The sequence below is a fragment of the Anas platyrhynchos genome, chromosome 10 (assembly GCF_047663525.1).
Source record: "Anas platyrhynchos isolate ZD024472 breed Pekin duck chromosome 10, IASCAAS_PekinDuck_T2T, whole genome shotgun sequence".
Classification (NCBI taxonomy): Eukaryota; Metazoa; Chordata; class Aves; order Anseriformes; family Anatidae; genus Anas; species Anas platyrhynchos.
The window spans coordinates 13790363-13806397 of record NC_092596.1 but is presented as its reverse complement, the minus strand read 5'-3'; the positions used below and the strand labels follow the sequence as shown (position 1 = coordinate 13806397).

Below are 16035 nucleotides of genomic sequence, written 5' to 3'. Positions count from 1 at the left end.
AATGGATTCATTTTCTCAGGAAACACTTGTAATACTAGATGGAAATGATCCACAGAGAAAGATTGATTTTTTTCCTAGATGCTCATGATAAAAGATTATAATGCATTCTGTTCTGATAAGCATTTTAGTCCATATCAGTTTAAATTTAGTATTGCATGATATTAGAAATTACAAGAAAGGTACAGATAAAACAAAACTTTATCCCAAACATCTTAGAAGTAGCTGCAGTTAGGAAAAGTTTTTGCTTTTCTTTCCAAGTTGTGATAAATCAAGTCCTGAACTTGGAATTTCCTGCCAGCAGTCCTGTTATAATGCTGTTTTCAGTCAGGCTGGATGGAAAAGCATCAAGATGGAAAGAACCGAGCTAAAAGGTTTATCTTAATTATTAAGACTGTGGAGCAGAGCACAGGGAAACCACAGTCTATTGCAACCCTGCTACTGCATTGCTGTGTGAGTGCGAACAAGATACCTTGTTTTATGTGTCCCAGAGGCAACATGGATGGATGCCTTCTCCTGAGAACACTGCGAGATGGTGTGCTTATGCTAAAAAAGCAAAAAGGGAAGCAAGAGAATGGCCAAAGGGACAGCTGACATCAGTTATGCAACATATTTTGTGCAGGGACAGTCTTGTGCAGGGTTTAGTGCTGAAAGTGTGCTGAAATGTAAGCAGAAAGAGGTGGGGAAACCTTGTACACAGGACAAAACCACATCCCCAAATATTTCTTTGGGATGCCTGTGGCAGAAGTCTGCAGCCAGCGCTTGTGGTGCTGTGCTCCAAGGGGGAGAATTTCAGGCATGAGGTGCAGCGAGACCTGAGGCTCTGAGTGGGGTTACCCAGTCCAGGAGCATTTCTTGTGGATGGAAAGCAGTTGCTCTTGCCTGTTTGCCCATGCCTTATATTATTTTATCTTTTTTTTTTTTTTTTTTTTTTCCTTCCAATTTTAATTTCCAAACAATTAAAGTAAAGAAAATGGAGAATAGACTCACACCTTCTGTGCTGACTGAGCCAGACCTGTCAGCCTGAGCATCGTCCTTTAGGACAGCCTGACTGGGGCTGGGTTCCTTTTGGGACTGGCCAGAGAGGTGCTGTTACTCCCAGTGAAGTCTTGTGTGGACGCTCGTTGTTCAGGAAAAAAGTCCCTCAGCCCAAATCAGTGCAATCAACCTTGAAACTTGGGTGAGGTCTCCAGTGACTGTGAGAGCATCAGGAGTTTATGAATTCCTAGGAGGAGAAGAAATACAATTCAGAGGAAACCTGCATTTTCCTGCAGTTCCTTGGGGCAAAGAGAGACCAGAGCTCTCCCTGGGAGGTGACAGCCATGAGTCCTTGCAGCTCAGCCAGTGCCCAGGTGCCTTTCCTGGATCCTTCTTCCACATCCCCTTCTCTGGCTTCTCTCTTTTCCTCCGTCTTCACTGGAATTTCTCTCCATCATGCTCCCTGTCACGTTTCTGTGTCTCCCTTTGCTCCAAGACACATCCCTCTCTGCCGGGGTGTGCTCCCCTTCCCTGTGCCACGTGCATGTAGCCGGAGGTGCTCCTCTCAGCACAGCCCTGCAGAAGGCTTGCCCTGTGCTCCATCCCTCCCAGCCTGTTACCAGGCAACACAGCATCACGCAGATCTCACTCCCAACCTCCAAAACAAAATGTCTATACGGGGGATTTTCCTCCTGCTCCTCCAGAGAGGAACCTCACGGACACATTGGCTGCTGGCTGTGCCTGAGCACTGCTCTGCCTGGGGCAGAGGGGAGACACCTGTAACTCCTGGCACCAGCTGGGACCATTTCCTTTCCCCTTCCCTGCGTGGTGTGCCCATGCTTGACATCTTCTTCCAACTCTGCATGCAGAAGGGATTGGCAGGAAGGCTTCTGCCAAACTGGGGGACCAGTGCTGTGTTTGCCATTACACTGGTGCAAATACAGAGTAATTCAGTTCGGGTCAAGGCAGTTTCTCACCAGCCTAAGGAGGAACACAGAACTCATCTCAGTTGTTTTCTCTTCCCTGGCATGAGCACATGAATTTGGGGCTTTGCACACTTACACGGGAGTTTTGTTTTCATGTCTACAGAGTGCATGTTCAAACGACTTCATAAGTTGAGGCTTGACCAGAGCTTACTAGCTGTCAGCAGGCTGATGGACTGTCAGACCTATTTCAGGAGCAAGACACATGTCACACTGTCTTCTATCCTATAATGTACAAATTGCATTTCATGACAGCAATATAACACTCCTGAGAGCAAATTTTGGCACAATTATCATCCTTCTCAGGTCGTAAAAGTCACTCAGCTCTTGGCCACCTGTTTTAGAGCTGTCAGCCAAAGCCCCTTGCAACCTCCACAGTGGCTGAACACCATGGGAAAGCACACATGAATATTAGCTCACAGAAAATACCGAGTTAACGAGGAGAACACATCATGTGCCCGGTGAGAACGTTTTACAAATTCCCTGTCCCAGACAGGAGCAGTTGTAGAGGAAACATGTATCTGCCTCAATTTCCCACTTGAAAAATAAAACCGGGAATTTATGATAAACAAAGGAGTAGGGTTGTTCCTTCTGCATTCAGCCTTGGAAAACTTGAAAGCAGTTTTGTGTTCTCTCTTTCATCTCTGATCAGAGTAGAAAGCCCTGATGGGCACCTCGATGTGTGCCATACCAGTGTCCTTCACCTTCCAGTGGCCAGACTTCGTGCGTTTGCTTCTCACCCTGGAGCTCTCAGCCTTTGGGATGCTCCCTTCAGTAACATGTCTGTGTGGTCCTCCCGTGACATTGCCACTTGTTACTGCCCCATGGCATCACAGGTCATCTTTCTTTGTCATGTCCAGAGCAAACACTGCTTGGGTCCTCCCGAGTAGGAAAGGCGTGGGAAAGAGCCCCTCTGTCTCCAACCACTGGGTCACTGCCCATGGAGGAGACCATCAGGATCTTTGGGATAAATACAGAAGAAAACTTGCTCACTCCTACATGCCTGTGTAGATGGGGACTTGACCATCATCAGGCTAATGGGGCAATTGGGTCCCCTGCAGGCTGCAGGCACAATTTCTTTTACTGTGTTTGCTGCAGCTCACAATGTATGAAGTGAATGCAGTAAAGCTTTGGGAGGAGACATCTTCAGGTAGAACCTGCAAAGTTTGCTCAGGAAACTCCCTGTCCCTGTGGCCAGCGAATCCCAGATGCCAATTTTTGGCTCCTCCTGCCTCCTGGGTGGTGGTGTTGAGAGGGCCTCAAAGCACAAGAGCTGCATGGGTAGAGGGAAACAGAGGGGCTGAAGCCATCCACCCCTCCATGTGGTGTTCAGGAACATTTTTTTTACTTAGATCCTTGCAGCCCACTTCACTACAACTTCCAGCACATTTTTTTTTTTTTCCTGGGTCTGGGACTGCACCCAGGAGATCTGGCTGTGAAGGAGGCTGATCTGCTGATGCAGAGGGGAGGGAGCATCCCCAGCACTGAGGAGTGCCACAGCCTCTGAAACTGGGGAATGCCCAACAGACACGCTCCGTGTCAGAGCAGATCCCCACCATTAGCAGTAAGGAGCGGGGAGGCGTTTTTTGTCACTTCTTAATGGTCTGCAGGGGCTGGAGCTCCTTGTCCTTGCCTTGGGCCCTTCGCACTGCCAGTGGTAACATGATCGGAAATGCCAGTCCCAAAGGGCACTGCTGCTGTTCTGAATCGCAGTCACGGAAATTAAACTCGGGGCATTTGATGTGCTAAGCTCCAACCCAAGGAAACCTTTCCCACATTCCAGGGGTTCACAGCCCCGAGGTGGGATGTGCAGGTGGGATAAGCTGAGGACACGTCGCTGCAGTAAGCAGGAGCGGGCAGGCTCACGTGGCTGAGGAGCTGGCCCCGATGCCCACGCAGAAGCCAGCAGCCAGAGGACATAGAGCCATGCATGCACTCGTGAGAGGACTGAGGGTCTGAGCCCTACGCCCCCTGGCACAAATGTAGGAACAAACTCAGGCCTCCCCGGGTACCCCAGCTAGGTTTCCCTGTGGACCCAGCTCCCTCGTCTCCCTCGTCACCAGCTTACAGGGCAGCTGCAGGTACGGCTGGAGCAGGTTGTCCCTGTGCCACAGGCCCGGAATGGTGGCACTGCCACTCTACAGGCTGTCCGCATGGCTTGTGCGGTTGTGGCATGGGGACACCACCATGCAGAGAGCTGTTCTTTCACTGTAGACCCAGGAGCTAAAGCTTCTCAATAACCACAGCTGTCACAGCACTTCCACACCCATAATTGAAGGGCCTTCGCTTGGCCGTACCATTTTTCAGATGAAAGAAAGCTCAAACCAGACAGGGCCTGCAGACTTGTAATGAAAGATGGCTGAAATGGGAGGTGGTGCATGAGCCCATCTCTGCTGAGAATCCTTCCTGCCACACTTTCCATCCTCTGGCTAAAGAGATTTGAGCACAGGCGAGATGCGCGGCTGCGTGCAAAGCTCTGCTCACCAGTTCACCCATTCACAGCTCCTAAAAATAGCGAACATTTCCGCTCACTCCAGAGAATTCTGCACTATCTTGCAAAGTGATGAAAGATCTTTAACTCAGCAAAGATGGAGAACCCCGGCTATAGACTATGCCTTTGGGATATTTCTTTGGAAATATACAGCTTCTAGCATGTGGTGTGTCCAGGCACAGCGGCTCACGGGGCTGATAAGTTTGGGAGTGATTTGTGACTTAAAGGGCACAGATTTGCCAAAAATGATGGTCCCAGCTGTCCGAGCAGTTGCTGGTTGCTGCCTACCACATCAGTACATGGGGGTAGTGCCTTGTGGTCTTCTCTTCCAGGGCCAAAGCCTGAGGGTGATTACGTGGCACTATAATTGCTGGTGGAGCCTTTGTCCAGTGGGATGGCTTGAGGAAAAACCTTTCCTGCTGGGAATCCAAGTCCAGGAACCACAGAAGGAACGGCACCGCCTTGCTGCACTACTTGTGCAGCCCCTCAGGGCAGCGCTGATTTCTCTCTCCCATGGCACGAACCCAAAGATGGAGGGGGCACATGGACAGACATGCAGCAAGTGCTGGACAGTTGAACACTAATGAGAAAATTAAAAATAATAATAATTAAAAAAAAAAAAGTGGGGGACAAACTGCACTGTGGTGGCTGTAGACCAGAAGCCATGATCTGCCACGATCTGTAGAGGCTTTTGGCACAACGCTGTCACACTGCCTGTGACCCAGTGACTTGGAGCCAGGGGTGGCCACAGGATGAGAAGGAGGTCATGGTGTGGAGCTTGGAGCAGAGCAACAAGTAGGGGGGGAGTTCACGTGAGTGATTTAATAGTGGAGGACAGCAAAAGGCCATGAACAAAGTCCTCCATGGCCTCTTTGGGATGATTACAGCCACAGCATGTCATCTCCAGCAGCCTTTCATGGCTCTATTTGGATTCAGAATATGAACTTCAGGAAAAAAGAAACACTGCTGGGCTTCCTCTGGAGAGAAGAAGGGGAGGGAGACACAGCCCTTGGGGTTTTGGGGGGAGGCTTGAGGCTGCCAATCTTCTGGAGGGAGAGAAACAAACACCTCAGTGAGCATCTTCACGTATCAAATGTGCATCAGCCCTAATGAGACTCAGCAGAGATGGGTGACTAATTCCAGAGCAGTCATTTATTCGTGAACATGGCTTCAGGTAGATTATTCAAGAGCACACAATGGTTTCTTTGAATGCATTTGCTGCTAAGCAATTGGCTTCCCAAAGTTTCACGTTGTGGCTGAGTGGTCAGATAATTCATGTGACACGGTTTCTGCTCCCGACTGGGTGAACTTGCAAGCACAAATGTCACCATTTGTGAGCATAATTTTCCCCTTCATGTATACCTCTGACATTTGCTTTCCACTTACCTTTTTGCCAGTAACATGCAATCACAGCTGGTGGGATGGAGCAGTGCTAACGGGCCACAGAAGGAAGGAGGGGAGCGGCCCGGGGGGGCTAAATGGGGCCTCTGGTGCCCAGAGAGAGGCAAATGCTGCTCGGCTCCCCCAGGAGCTTCTCTCTGGTACCCAGCAGCTTAATTCAGAATAAGTGTTTCAGAAACATGCTGCTGCCAGGAGACCTGCGCACCACAGCAGCAGTCGGTGAGGTTAATACCACACTGTGCAGGGCCGGCAGTGAGGGGAGCTGGGGCTGCTCGTGTCGGGCTCAGGGCTCCCAGGGGCACATGTGCACGTGGGGGAACACGACAGGGTCCCCACGGATCAGTGCCAGGGCTGGCTGTGTCCTGCAGCACGGGGCTGGGCACTCTGGATGAGCCATGAGCAACCAAAAAGGAGACAACCTGCCATGTGGAAATGGTGGAATTGTCTGGTTTGGGGGTTGGGGTTGAGCCTGGACAAGCACAGCTCAGATCTGCTGGGCTGGTTCCTTTTCTGCAGGAAAATATCTGCAGGAAAATTCTGCAGCAATTTTCCAATTGATTTGGAAGAGCCCCTTAGATAAGGTGAACCCCTCCAGCCACAGGTATGCTGGGAGATGAGCAGGGCTCATTTTCCACCATCAGGGGCTTTCGGGCCTCATCCTGCCCAGCTGCAGCCACACATCTGCTCTGCCCTCTTGACCCAGAGGACTTGGAGAGCTTCCACACACAGGTGTCAGCCACTGTTGGCAGGGTACAGGAGGAGGGGAGCCCCCTCTCTGAGGGTCTGCTCCCAGCTGCCCAGACCTGTGGACAGGAGAGCTGGCGTGGTTCCTCCTGGGGCTGCAGCTTCTGCTCTGCACCCACAGTGCTGCTGGGTCTCTTCCCAGGAAGAATTCCTCCATGGAAATCCGTCACCACATGCCTGATCTAGAGATGTCAAACTCCTTAATTATGTTACTTTTTAAAGATAAAAATCAGAAGCTGATACAAGGAGATTGACTGTGAAGGTTTCCGTAAGGTTACCATTTCAGGAGGCAAAACTATAGCACCGGGAGCTGATCCTCAGCAGCATTCCTGGAAGTTTAGGATCCCTTTTCCCAAACGTTGTACCTGTAATGTAGCGCTCCCTGGGGAAAGCTGAGTATCCCTGCTGAGATGGGCTTCCCTGGCCTGGAGAAACTCCAGAAGCTTCATTAGATCTTCCCCAGCTCCCCAGGAGTCCACCAGGCCCCTCTGCCCTGGGGCATGGAGGGACTTTCAGTAAATCATCTTCTCCTTTATGTCTGTGGCTGAAGGAAGAAGCCCAGCCTTTGCTGATCACACCATTTTAGACAACCCCAGCACCCAGCAGCTCCTGCAGCTCAGCCACTCTTGTCCAGGAGCATCCCACTGCCTGCCAAAACGCTCCCACCTTTCTCTCCCAACCTCTCCCTTGCTCCCACCTCCCCAGGAAAGAGCACAAATTCCCCTCTGCAAGCCAGCAGGGGTTAATGCTGTCAGCCATGACGTCAGGATCCCAATTTGCCCGGAGAGTCCCCCTCCCCATCCCCAAACTCCCTCTCTCCTCCCCTCCTCTTGTGACTTTGCAATGAGCAGCAAAACTCCACAGGAGCTGCGGCAACAGCACTAGGGAGAGATCCAGTCCTCCCTCGGAGAGCAGCCCTTCCCGCAGACAGGGATTTATTTATTTTCTACACATGCATATATGCATTTCTTCATTTACCGGGTTGCGTTTGATTTTCCCTTTTCCCCCCTTTTTTAACCCTTACAGAAAAGCCCCAGGCCATCCAAGCGATGAGCCCCAGCTTCCCGTAAAATAAAACAACAGCACGGTGGGGTTGCCTTGCCTCCCCTTCCCCCCTGGAAAATAGAGGGAGGGGGGAGCAGGTAGGTAAAATCCAGAATAAAATTGTGTTGCTAGATAACTCACAGCTCCCCCCTCGCGCGCGCACACACACACACACACACCACTCTCTTTCTCCTCCTCCTCTTCTCTGAAGGTGGGTAGCAGGAGCCATGCAACATCTGCAGAACCGGATGGCAAAAGAGCAGGAGGAAAAATAATCCAAGTGGAGTGCTCAGGGGACGTTGAGTTCTTTTTTTTTTTTTTTTTTCCTTTTTTTTTTTTTCTTCTTCTTCTGCGTACCTGTGAGATTCAATTTCACATTTTGCTAAGCCCATTTTGGGGCATTTTATTTTTCTTTCTCTTGGGATTTTCTCCATTGCCAGAGGATGTCTCTTGTTGAGAGGATGCTGAAAGGAAGAAGAAACGAATTCTTTGACTGGCACTGAAGGAGGGGGGGGGATATTTTTCCCCCACATTTTTTATTTTTTCTCATTATTCTCTTTCTCTAGGAAATCACTAACTGGGGGGGGTTGGTTTCTTTCTTTCCCTCCCCCCCTTTTCTTGGAGGGGGATTTCAGGAGATCCATCCTTCTTTCCCCTCCCCTCCAAAGATTTTTTTTTCATCCTTCGTCTTTGTGGAAATGTGGACATTTCAGGCAGACAGATTGAGTGGAATTGTCTCTGCTTTAGCAGCTCTTTGTCTCGCCTGCTGTGCGCAAAGGTAAGGATTGCGATCCCAGCCTGCAGGGGCAGGGGGGCTGACACAGGATTTGTTTGTTTTGTTTGGGGGGGGTTCTCCATCGATGTGCGTGTGGGAAAGGGGAGGGGGTCCTTTCCCCAGATCGCTTTCCCTGCTGCCTGCTGCTGTTATTTCCCAATCCGTGACATTTTAGGGGGAGGAGGGATGCTCATACATGAGACGTGGAGCAGGCTCGCTGCAGACTGAGCCCACCTCACAGCCCACTTGCAGCACGTCCCCCCCCCCCCCTCCTTGCTTGACCTGGGGGAAAATGGCAAAAGGAGCTGTTTTGCTGGGGAACATGGTGTCCATGGAAGCTGAGAGAGTGCATGGCACTGAGCTGTGTGCATACGCAGCTGGGCACAGGGCTGCCTTGGCCATGCCTGTGTGTGTGCACACACGGTCCACACGCAGCCACACTCACATCCAAACGTGCTGTGCCTTTACCAGAGCCCCGGCTCTGCGGTGCACAGGAGGCGATGCCTACGTCTGTGACTACACGCAGATTTATGGCATGCCACATAATCATCCGGGGGGGGCAAACCACTCAGATACATCCCTGCATGTGCGCATTGATCGGTGCCTGTTGGGGTGCACACGCATGTGTATCATGACACGCCGACAGCACAACACGGGTTACCTGCTCTGTGTGTAGCCATGCAAATGCTCTAATTCCCTGCATACTCGAGCTGCAGCTGTTCCTGATGCATGCCTTGAGCTCTCCAAGCAATCCCAGCAGCCGGAGGCGTAGGCACCCATCCAGCCTGGACAAGGTGTACGGAGCACACCTGTTTGCTCCGGCACAGGCAATTACCTGCCGCCTTCACACGCCAGAGCAGCGCTGCCTACTCCTCACCCTCCCTTCTCACGCGTGTGGGCAGGTGCCTTTGTACCTGTGTGCACCAAGTCTGCTGGGGTGGGAGCTGGGGCATTGCCTTGCCCAGCCACGCACGCTGAGCAGCGCGCTCCCGAGGCACATATGCAGGTCGCTGCCCAGGCTTGCAGATCTGTATATACAACGATTTATGTTCCCATAGTTATAAACACGCACATGCGCAGTCATGGCCACCTTCTCCACACCATTTGGGCATGGTTCTGCTGGGTACGGACGCACACATAGGCATGCTTAGAGGCGGTGTCCAAGCAATCATGTAAAGAGCAGTGCCCACATCAGCAGCCTGTGCTCAGACACGTCCTTGCATGTGCGTTTGTATCTGCTTGTATCCTGGACCGAGAGTCCCCTGTAGTCCCCATGTACATCCCTGCACATCCTGGGGACAAACCACCCTGCCATGTGCACATGCCTCCAGCTACTCCCACACACCCCCGCCAGCAGCACGGTGTGCATGTATGTGGCTGTTTGGCTGCAAGTGTACGTGTGTATGTAAAGCACATGCACACCCACTCAGCCAGGGACACGGTATTCAAAAATTCAGTTCACAGGCTGGATGTACGTGCTCCCTCGGCGGATGCAGACCCACATTTGCCAGGAATAGCACTTGGATGCAGCTGCTCGCCCACAGCTGGGCAAATGCACAACTTGCCTGTGCAGTGGGAGGGAAGTGGCTTTTTGGATCAAAAAGAGCACTGAGAGACATGAGACCTTGCTCATAAACATGATGCCAGCTTATACCCTCACAGGGCCAGCTGGTAGCTGAGGAGGAGGAAGGAGCCCTGCCTCCCTCTTCCCACTCTGCCCCTTTCTGCAGGGCCCCTGGCATGTTGCTTGCTGTCCCTGCCTCGGTTTCTTTGCCTCTATGAAAGAGGCAACCCAGCTTCTGAGCTTGTGGCCTGTGAGGGGCTGAAGGGAATTGTCTAAACCCCCCTGAGAAACACTGAATATGGAAATCCATGAATATGGAAATGTGTACCCAGGAGTGACTATCTAGAGATAAATAAATGCTGGTGCACACTATCAATCCACAGTGAGTGCATACACAAAAACACAGTGCAAAAACTCACCTACCTGCATAGAAATCCACAGGTGCAGCCAGACCTTGCAAGTACAGGCACTGTGCTGTGAAAATGTCCACCTGTGTGCACCTCTCTAGCCTTTTTTTCAGTGAACGAAGTGATGCAATCAAGAGCTATCTCTTTGTAAGCTGCCCAGTTGGGAGGGCAGCTCAGACACAACCCCAGCACAAGTGCTGAGTGGTTTGTCCACTCTCAAAGCTGGGCCTGAGAGGTGTGCTGCCTCACATTCACACATCACTGCTCAGCTGAGAAACCCCCTGCACATCCACAGCCTGGGCATCCAGAACCTCAACGCATGCCCAGCCTCCCTGGTGGTCCCATTGCCTCCACCCACACCTGTACAGGGAGCCTGGCCACCCGGGAGCCCAGCCTCTGGCACCCACAAACGCCTGTTTACATGCACCTGCACAAATCTCCTCCACACCCCAGTGTGGACATCCTGACCTAACCCGACAGAGCAGGTTCTGCACCTGTAACCCCCTCCACGCAGACCTGGAGGTGGTCACGCACATGCACACATGCTTGAGCACATCTGCCACAGCTGCAGCCCTGACATTTGGTGCTTTCCTGTGTCTGCGTGTTTGCGTGCCCACGCAGGAGCCCGTGCATTCCCTGCAGAGTCAGCAGAGGGTGCAGACCTGGCTGTGTGTGTGCAGATGCACAGACGTGTCAGCACAAACCCTGGTGTCCGGAGAGGTGCAGGTCTGCCTGGCAGAGGTAGTGCTATGGTGGGCCTTGCTTTTGCCTTGGATGGATGTGGGAGGCAGTGTTGACAAGGAGACATGCTGTTTTGGTGGGTGACTGCAAAGAGCAGTGCCTGTCAGCGGCAGGGCCCCTATTCTTATGCAAAACAAGGGATGGAGGTTGGCACAGGGGCTGGGTTTCAGATGAGAGAACCTATATACCCCGCAGCATTGAATAGCTTCAATATTTTTAGCATCCTCTGCATTCTGGTTTCCCACCTTCAGCTTTGCATTGGCTCGTGGGCTGCTTTTACAGAGAGCCCCCTTCTTGCTGGAGGGGCTGGAGCAGAGCTGGGGAGGGCAGCAGCCCCCTGCCCTGCTGTCACAGGGCTCGAGGGACAGGAGCCGGGCCCTGGCACACAGAGCGAAAGATGGACTCTCCTTCCCTTCCCTGCCTCTCGAGTCGCGTTGCTAAGAAGCCATGGTGATGCTGAGTGGCAGAAAATGAATGTTCACATGCCAAAGTCTGTCTGTGTGCTACGGCCAGAGGAGCGTTGCTTTTTCCCGTGCCTCAAGAACACGAAGGCACAGCTGGACGTGCAAGACAGCAGCGCTTGCATGGGGATGTGCCGGTGCAGGCTGCGTGCTGGGGGCAGGTGTGCAGCAGGGACATCAGGGCATGATTGCTCCACGTTGTGTTGGGTGAAATGAGAAGAAAGTGGCCATTGAGGTGGGCTGGTGGCCAGCAGCACAGGGCGAGCAATGCCCACACAGGGGTCCTGCAGGATGGCCAGGACACAGACCTGCACCATGAGGCAGCATGGGGTGCGTGGTGCTGGGGGGTGCGGGACATTCTAGGGGGTCCTGGGGGATGCTGTGGGACATGAAGGGTGCTGAGGTGGTGCTGCCTGGCTGGGACCTCCACTCACGGGGCTGGGAGCACAAGGGATGACGAGCAACATCTCTGTCCTTTTTTGTTTCAGCCCCTCCACTGGGAATATTTCTGTGGTGAAAGAGATCGTGGACAAACTGCTGAAGGGCTATGACGTCCGCCTCAGGCCTGACTTTGGAGGTATGGTGACTGACCAGCAGCGTTCTCCCTCCTGCCTCACCTTGCCTTCTTGCCTCCTGGTTTTCCTCCTCCTCTCCATCACCCCTCTCCTCCCACCCTGCCCTTTCCCATCCCTGGCTCCCTGGTCTCCCCAGTGGAGGTCCTCCAGCTCCCGTGCTGGGTGCTGAGCTCCGTAGTGCTTGGGTCAGCCAAACTCACTTGGGCCAGGTTCAACCTTGCTGAGAGCCACTGGAGAGCAGAATTGTGGGGGGAAAAGAAAAAAAAAAAAAAGAAAAAAAAAATATTCCAAATTCACAGTTTCTGTATGCAGATGGGGGATTGTCCATGGTGGGATGTTTCTGGGGACTTTTGGCTGGGACAGATGCTCTGGATTTTCTCTGCTCTGATATTACCTCCATCAAGGACCACAGGTTACACTTCTACCACTTCTGCTGCTCCCAAGGCCAGAATTTTTGGCTGTTTTTCCTGCAGAGGGTTGGGGTGTCCACTGGCAGGGCTGTCAGTCAGTCTGCCAGGCTGCACCCCCTCAATAATGATATGGGATAAAATAACCTGTTATTTGCCACCCTGGTGGAAATAAAATATGAAATAAACCTCGGGTATCATCATACTGCTGGGTACTGCTAAGGTTCATTATTGGAGAGAAGCAGGCAGGGGAGAGCTACCTTGGTGGGGGGATTTGGAGCACTTCTGGCTTCACCTCCCAGACTTGGCTTTTTCCTGGGCAATGCGAGTTCCTCCTCGGGAGGATGAGTGTGGAGCTGGGGGAGCTTCAGCCTGCAGGAGGACACGAGCCACGGCCAGGTGTTCTCCAGGCAGCTGCTGGGAAGGGGATTTCATTTGTGGGATTTTGAGGGGATGCCAGGGCCAGGTCAATGGTGGGCAAGGAAGGAATTTTATCCCAAAGGATAAAAGGATCCAAAGCTCTGTGCATCTGGGGGCAGGGGAATATCCCCACTGATTTCATCAGGTTTTGAAGTCACCCTGGTGCCAGGAGGGCAGTGTGAGGTGCTGCTGGCCCTGGCCTGGTGGGGGCTGTGGGGTGGGGGTGATGCCCATTCCTCTGTGGGGCAGCTGGGTGGTCACCTCAGTGCACGGGGTACGGCTTTGGGGGGCTTGAAAGAAAATTGGATTCCTCCCTCTTCCTCTTCTCCTTTGAATGTGGGATATGGCTGGATTTGATTTAAAGGGTCTGTCCAGAAAACATAAAATGCCCTCTTAACTGACCAGCCCCAGTCACGAGAATTGGTGCAGTCACATTTTATGAGGGGGAAAACTGCAGAGGTGACATAAAAACTGCAAGGGAAACCACCTCATAAGCCGCCGAGGTGATTACAATACAGGAAAACAGCAGGTGACCCGGCTCCATGGGGACACGGAGCAGAGGGGCTCTGGGGGAGCTGTGGGGAGCCCTGGGGGTCCCGGCACAGCCTGCACACCCTGCCCATGCCCCCAGGACAGCCAGCTCACCCCGGGACACAGCGCCCCAGCCATCAGCTCAGGTGCTGGCCATGCTGCTGGGTCTGTGCAATGCATGGGCTGGGCATGCATCGCATTTCTGGCTGTAAGATGGTTGGTTTGGGGAAACCATCTCAGTTTATATGATTTTACCGTGAATACCCAAAGTACAAACTGCATTCTCCTCAGACGAGCAGAGAAAGGGAAAGACAGCAGTAGCTCTCTTTCCCTGTATGCATCTCACCATCGCCTTTCACCCTCTCTTGGCCTTCCCTCAGCTCAGGAGCGCAAAGTCCTGGCTGGCAGCACCCGCAGTCGTGCCGCTGGTGCTCAGTGTGCAGGGACACCCTAGCTCTCAGCGTGTCTGGCCCTCTGCCCTTGAGGACGAGCTTCTGTGTATAAAAATTGCCCCTGCAACATTCATAAACAAGGGAAGGATGGGCTGAGAGGTGGGTCTGAACGCTGCAGGTCGTTTGTGTTGCACACTCCTGGAAAAGGTGTAGAGGTCTCCTCGCACCATCGCTGTCCCCAGAGCTCACCAGTTCCCTGAGATTTGGGGCCAAATCCATTGCCAGGATAAATCCAGAGGGATCACACCAGGGGCTGTCTCGGGGCTGGCCCCCAGTGACTGAGGTCTCTGGCTGAACAGGCAGCTGCCTGCAGGAGCGGGCAGGCTGGAGCAAAGCGGCTCCTCTCCCCTGCTGGCACTGAGGAACACGCTCCCCTCTTTCACTCTCCCACCCTGGGTTCTTTGCCTTCTCCACAACCATGATCTGACCCCAGTCCACCTGCAGTGCCAGGCTCAGATGGGTGCAGAAATCAGCCCACTGGCCTCAAAGCAGAGAATGCTGCTCCCCTCCTCTCCCTGCGGAAGAAAGGATTCCCAACAGCACCTTCTTGTCCTGCTGTCTCCATCCACGGGCCCTCCTCATCCCAACACCCCCACTAACCCCTGGGATGCGGTGCTTCAACAGCTCCAAAGGCAACTCACAGTTCCCCAGTCCTCTTTTATTTTTTTTTTATTTTTTTTTTGAGAGAGAGAAAGAGAACTCCGACTAATGCCAAAAGGAGGACAGGCCTGCTGGGGATTGCAGTTCACTTTTTAATTTTGAGATGCCTCGTTAGCTCTGGGCCGAGCTGAGTGGCTGAGAAGCGTCAGCCACTCACTCGCCTCCCCATTCCCCCACCCCCTGGAAACCCATCAGGGCACGGAGCAGGTCGGCTATCAGGGGCCTGGGAGCTGAGCTGAACAGGGGGAAACATGGGAGAAAAGGGGAAAGTTGGAGCCAGGTAGGGATGACGCAAAAATCTGGGAACACCTCCTCCAGAAAGTGTCCCTGGATCAGCAGAGGCAGCCCAAGGGAGTCCCAAGCCAGGAGAAGTGGAGTGAAGAGGGTGCTGTTGAAGTGGATGCTGTGGGACCAGCAGGTACTCGAGTCTTTGGGACACAGGTGATAAATCCTTCTAGCCCATGGAGCCCTGGACATTCCCCTCTTACCTCCCAGTCACTGTCCCCCAGACCCCAGAGGAGCACACCAGGCCAGGGAGATGTAGGACACCGGCAGGGTGGGATATATAGTGACCACAGCTCCCAGTTTTCAGGGGCTGGGCAGGGACAAAGGGCAGGGTGTCACTGCACCACGGGTCCAAGGAGCTTGGCCAGGACTGTGGTGGGGCACTGGGATGCCCAGTTCACAGGAGGGATCTGCAGGGTAGGAGGAAGACCCAGCCAACCATCTGCTGGAGATCTTTGCCCTGGTACTGCAAGAATGTGGCAGTGGTGGGGAACGAGTTTTTTTAGCAGGATGAGCTGGGGAGCCGGGGAGCCTGCCTCACTGGGACACCAAAGGGCAGGTGGGTGGGATCCAGCTGGCCCAAGGGATGGGCAGCACAGGGGGCATTGCCGCCTTGCAATGGGTAGGTTGCAAGCCAGGCCACGGTGCCGCAAGCAGGATGCTCGTGATTTAGGACTGGAAGAGCAGAGGATGCTGCAGATCAGGTCTGGGAAGCATTGCAGAGCTACGGGTAGGGGAGAGGGGGAGCTTTCAGCACCCTGTTTCCTGTAAATGCTCTTAAGTACTCACTTCCAGAAGCATTAGTTCCATAGGAGGGGAAAAAAAAGGAAAAGAAAAGAAACAAGAAAAAAAAAAAAAAGAGTAAAAAAAAAGGAGAAAGTAAATGAAGACTGTCTTGCCCCAGGGTAGAGAAGGCAATGAAGGACTGGCAGGAGGATCCCGCTTGAGCTCAGTGACTCAGCTGCTCTCTGTTGGTGCAACATCTCCAGCCCAAAACTTTGCAAGAGTTTCAAGCAGATCTTGTCTCTCCGTCTTTCCCAGGAGCTGATGGATAGGGGACCCTGCATGGCTTCCCAGCATCATTTACTGATCTTAGCCAAAAAAGTAAGGGGAGAATAT

General features: G+C 52.8%; 1 protein-coding gene across 2 annotated transcripts in view; it reads left to right on the top strand.

Annotated features, from left to right (window-relative positions):
* The first annotated feature begins 8099 nt into the window (after window positions 1–8099).
* Window positions 8100–16035, top strand: part of LOC101802647 (gamma-aminobutyric acid receptor subunit beta-4) — a 73311-nt gene continuing 65375 nt past the window's right edge. For both annotated transcript variants that reach the window (XM_027465158.2, XM_027465157.3), the window contains exons 1-2: window positions 8100–8416; window positions 12075–12163. In XM_027465158.2, coding sequence (XP_027320959.1) covers window positions 8337–8416; window positions 12075–12163 — 169 coding nt within the window. In that variant the 5' untranslated portion in view covers window positions 8100–8336. The remainder of the gene's footprint in view (window positions 8417–12074; window positions 12164–16035) is intronic.